The sequence below is a fragment of the Haplochromis burtoni genome, unplaced genomic scaffold (assembly GCF_018398535.1).
Source record: "Haplochromis burtoni strain Fernald_Lab_line unplaced genomic scaffold, NCSU_Asbu1 Contig_126, whole genome shotgun sequence".
In the NCBI taxonomy this organism is placed as follows: Eukaryota; Metazoa; Chordata; class Actinopteri; order Cichliformes; family Cichlidae; genus Haplochromis; species Haplochromis burtoni.
Genome location: NW_024582487.1, coordinates 407,083 through 412,307, shown reverse-complemented (window position 1 = coordinate 412,307; position 5,225 = coordinate 407,083). Strand labels below are relative to the sequence as shown.

Sequence of the window (5,225 nt, the reverse complement as noted above, 5' to 3'; positions counted from 1 at the left end):
TAAAATATTAGGACTTCTCATTAAAAGTGAATGGATGTAGATTAAAACAGCTTCCGACAAAAGACACAAAAACAGGCTAAAGTCTGGACCCGGGCAACACAGAAGAATAAGTCATAAACAGAAAAATATATCAGACAGTCAAAAAGTCATAACTGCAGACCAAAAAGGAGAAATCGTAGAAACTTCAAACCGATTGCATCGATCAGGCTTCAGGCAGAAAACACAGAGAGGATTAAAGCGGCGCAAATAAAGGATTACAAGAATTAAACAATAAGACAGTAACAAGCTGAAGCAATGAGCCCAAGTGCGTTTGAATCACTGAGCCAATCAGTGAGTGAGTCAACACTGTGACTCTTCATCCCAACAACAAACATGCTCCGACCTTTATCAGTGCAGACTGGTGCTCTGAGGGAATCATCATAAAATTATTCTTAGTGCAATTACTTTGTTATTTGGATTTTTAATACCAAGTTTGAAGACAAGTGGTTGTGGATTTTTACTTTATTTTTATTCATTTATTGAAAGAAATTGAGGTGGTGGACTGATGACAGCTCAACTTTTAAACACCAGAAAATTTAGAAACCACATTCTGAGGTTTTTGAGTCAATCTGCTCAGATTTGGACACTTTTAGGTCAAATAAATAAAATGTTTCAAATTTTATTCACAGAATATCATTTCTGCCATAACTTTGCATTAAATTACAGATTCTTCTTTTTTTTTAATGATGATTTACAAATGAACAATGTAAAAAAAATGGCAGGTTTTTAAAAAAATAAACAATATTATTAAAATTAAAGTCATTGTTTACAAAAAAAACCCAATACGATATTATAAAGAGTAATTTTGTGGCCAAGGGTTAAATCTATGAATATCAATAAATTAGAGAAGTTATTAATGTAGTCATTCTGACTATATTTTTTTCTAAATGTAATTTAATCAATATAAAAACATTTTTAATCTCTTTATTTGAATAAATTATTTGATGCTTTGTATATTTTATTAGGTATAATGGATTGTTTATAGCTCTAATGTAGAAGGTTCAGGGATTTTTTCAGTTTACCGAGTTGATACTTTGGTCTTGCATAAATAAATAAATAAATAATCCTCAAACATTTTTGTTGTGTCTTTCTTCTCGCCGTTTGCTGTTCAGGCACCATGAGCGCATTTTGATGGAAATACTGGAGATTTTCTTTCTGCGGTAAACAGGAAACGGATCAGTGGCGCTAACATGTGTAAATGCGTCGCTTCTTTCCTTCTAATCCTCCATCATTAATCATTCATCTCCTCCCTGACGCTCCGACGTCTCTGTTAATGCACTGCTCCGTTTTTTTTCTGCACACCCTCATCCACTTGACTCTCGGGACCCGCCTCCGTCCTTTTTACCGTCACACACACACGTTAAAAGGACGGTGCCACACTGTCTGAACGTCTTCCCTCATGTATTTTTCATGCTGTTAAACCCTCTCCGGTCGGCCCGTGCAGCTCCGGGCTCCCCTCTGACGGCATTCATGGACCCGAACCCTCCGCTGCCTGCTCCTGTTTAACGGCAGCTCTTCACCCTCCTGGATACGAGCCCAGAACTCTCCCCTTCTTCTCGTCTCTCCCGTCCTCCCCGCGCCATGCCGTTTGGCGCCAACGCAAAGACGGGGTTCTCCGTGCGGGACATCCTGGACCTTCCCGACTCGACGGGGAGATGCGGGTCCGGGACCGAAGAAACCGAGGAGGACGACACCGAGGAGGCCTCCACGGAGGTGTCAGGCGGCCGGGGCTTGTGTGAGCGCGCCGGTGAGCGTTTGGGCACGTGGAGCAGCACACCCGGTAACCTGCCCTTTTCACGTGAGAGACTTCTTTGATTTTAATGACTATAAAAGTTCACGCGTTCACACTGACCGCCCTCGCCCTTGCTGCTCCAAATCTCGAAAATATGTGAAAATATATTGGATATTTCCGTCAAATAATCGTGAAACAGCCTCCTAAAAACTGCGTTAAATGATTATTTATTTACGTTTCTACTTGTAACTGGATCGGGTTTTTTTTTAATCTGATCCGCTAAACTTCGAGTTCAGCTTCTGTGTTGCTGTGTCGGTAATTCAGCTTCTGACATTTTTGATCGCTTCACTTTTTTTCTCCCAATGAACTTAAGAAGCTTAAAGTCGCTTTGCTGGTTCTGTTTGTAAAAACACACCTGAGCTCAAACCAGTCACGCCATCAATCTGCCACTGAGTCTCAGAGAGTAATCAGATTACTTTACTGTCTCTCTCCCTGCAGTGCACGGGCTGTCCTTGGAGCCTCGCGCCGATCCCAAATCCCCGGAGCTGTCTACGGATGAGTCCCCAGACGCAGAGCGGGACGCGCGGTGCGCTCGGGCGCAGAAGGCGCGCGGCAGGAAGCGGCGCGTGCTCTTCTCCAAGGCGCAGACCTTCGAGCTCGAGCGCCGCTTCCGACAGCAGCGCTACCTGTCTGCCCCGGAGAGGGAACATCTGGCCGGGCTGATCCGCCTCACGCCGAACCAGGTGAAGATCTGGTTCCAGAACCACCGCTACAAGATGAAGCGCGCACGCGCCGGGCACAGCGTGGACGCGCTGCAGCTGCTGTCGGCCCGCCGGGTCGCCATCCCGGTGCTGGTGCGGGACGGAAAGCCGTGCGGCCGGGCTGCAGCCAGCGAGCTGGAGGCGACGCTGAGGTCCGGCCTGAGCCTGCCGCTCTGCGCCTACTCCCCCCTGCTGCACCCCGCATACGGCCCGGAGCAGCATCCGGGGGTGCAGCAGCACCCAGGGGTGCAGCAGCTGGCGCACGTGTACCACTGGAGCTGGTGAAGCCCGGCGTAAGACTTGTGCGTGCCCTCTTCGTGAAATCGTAACCGGCCTTCTGCCCTGTCAGAATATCATAAAAACCGCGTCGGCCTCGAACTGAAATCCGTGTTTTTTGAAAGGAGTTTGGCACAAATTTTAGAGCGTTTAATTCTTGTAACCAAGGAAACGAGTTCACACATGTTCATCTTCTTTGGTGTCTTTGGTGACCTCGCTCAGACGCGCGAGCCGTCTAAAACTACCCCGCCCCCTGTAAGATAGAACTGATCACAGCAAATGTTTTAGCAGTTTTTGTGCGATTTATTCTGATGTCGTTTACGTTGTGTTTGCTGCAACAACAAAGTCACTTTTTTCTGAGAGATGTTTTTCGTATGTGTTTCATAAATCTATTTATAATGTTGCCCTGTGTAATAAACTGGTTATTTATGGCGGTAAATAAAAATCTGAACAGAGGTGAGTCGTGTGATTTCAGCCTGTACTGGCTCCGCAGGGCGGATCCTTCAGATCTCAAAGGATGAACAGGATTTTTTGTTTGTTTGTTTGTTTGTTTTTTACATGGGCTGCTGAATTCGAGATGAGTAATTGCGGACCCCCTGCAAACAAATTAGTCATTTTTTTTCTTATTTCTGTGATTTATCTGCAGGACAAGGGTTCTTTTTATAAAAATGCTCATTTCGGCCTTTCTGGAACATTTTCTAAAATACAAATTACACTGAAGTATCCAAATCCTCAATTATCTTTAAAAAAAAGAAAAAAAAGAAAATCCTATTTCTGAATGGGATGAAACCTGGGTGACTCATTTCTGGGCCCCTGCAAACAAATGAATCATTTTGGACCATTTGGTCCTAAAATCCCCCATATTTAAAAAAAATAATTTTTTAAAATTATTTTAAACTTTTTTTAAATGATCATTTCAGTGATTTATCTGCAGGACAAATCATGTTGTTGGGTTTTTAAAAAAAAAAAAATTCTAATTTCAGCCCTTCTGGAACATTTTCTAAAATATAAATTACCCTGAAGTATCCAAATTAATCCTCAATTATTTTAAAACTAAAAAAAAATCCTTGGTACATATCAGAAAAGGTATAATTCAGGTTAATATACTTTGTTCTTTTCCATGTTTTAATGATGATGGTGATTTTATAATGACCCAATTTTTTGGACTTGTGAATCATAAACATCAGAGCAGCCCGAGGATCATAAGGAGTATTTAAGGCAGTGATTTCCAGACTGGGGGATTAGGACCCCCCAAGGGGTCCCAAGATAAATGTGATGGGTCACGACACAATCAAAAGGGAAGCAAGAAAAAGACTTATCCTTTTTTTCTTCTTAAGCTTTGCATGATCTTATTTTTTTAAAAAGATAAACATTTTCATCCCCGCGGTGAAACAATCTGCAAAGGCTGCAATCATTACAGCATTCAGCTCTAAACCATGAGACCCACAGAGGCTTCGTTTAGTCCTTTGAAATTAAAGCTGCATGACCATCTCTGCACAGCGGGCCATTTAAGACCTGCAGAGGTTGGCCTCGGGTAATATGAGTAATAATCACTTTCTTTGGGTATATGAGCGACTTAAAAGCTGCTTTAAAGCAGGTCAGGATCTATAGGTCACAATTCAGCCTTAATAACATCACAATTTTAGCTGATATGCAGCTGAATTCTTTTATTAATAAAATCCCCAGCAGCTCATTTTCCAACGTGATCTGGTTCAATTTAAAGGAATGCTTTGGCACTGAGATTTACAGATAATTCAATAAGCAAGTGTTCAGTATGCGGGCATGCATACTCTCTGTCATTCCCCTGAACAATAGGCGTCACCACTCTGATAAAAGCTCCACGTGAGCCCTGGTAAAAGAGGAGAAGAAGTCTAAACTGGAAGAAGAAAAAAAACTCTTTTTTTCAAATTTCTTCCCAGAAAATCTCATCATTTCAAACTGTTGTGACATCACTCCCTGTCTAACCTATGAAACTCTGAGCTTCTGCACTGATACTTCGTTCAAATGGCACTATAAAACCCCAACACGATCTGACACTCGTGCCTGCAACCCAGAACCTGCTCGAGGTTATAAAACTGAGGCGCACGCCCGGCTCAAATGACACCAAAGAGCGACATATGCCAGCAGATGTGATTTGCTTATGGTCACCTCGTCCTGATCAGGAAAAACACCGGTACTCTACAACGCCGCAGTAGGAGGTTAAAATGGAATGGATGCTGTCTGGAAGAAATGCACTGCAAAGTAGCATGTTAGTGTAATCACATTACATTTTTCAGTAACGCAGTAACATAACACATTACTGTAGTAGTCACATCACTCCGGCTCCTCGGTTATCAGATATGAACATCACTTTTATTTTCACTGCATGAAAGAACAGCAGCTTCATGCTGACGTGAAAACTGCGTCCAGGACAGAAA

The 5,225-nt window shown here is 42.8% G+C and overlaps 1 protein-coding gene across 1 annotated transcript; it reads left to right on the top strand.

The window, feature by feature from the left end:
* The first annotated feature begins 1,422 nt into the window (after nucleotides 1–1,422).
* nkx2.2b (NK2 homeobox 2b) lies at nucleotides 1,423–3,258 on the top strand. Its single transcript, XM_005929868.3, has 2 exons — nucleotides 1,423–1,837; nucleotides 2,270–3,258. The coding sequence occupies exons 1-2, from the start codon at nucleotides 1,621–1,623 to the stop codon at nucleotides 2,815–2,817; spliced, it is 765 nt and encodes a 254-aa protein (XP_005929930.1). The 5' UTR covers nucleotides 1,423–1,620; the 3' UTR covers nucleotides 2,818–3,258.
* Nucleotides 3,259–5,225: the final 1,967 nt, after the last annotated feature.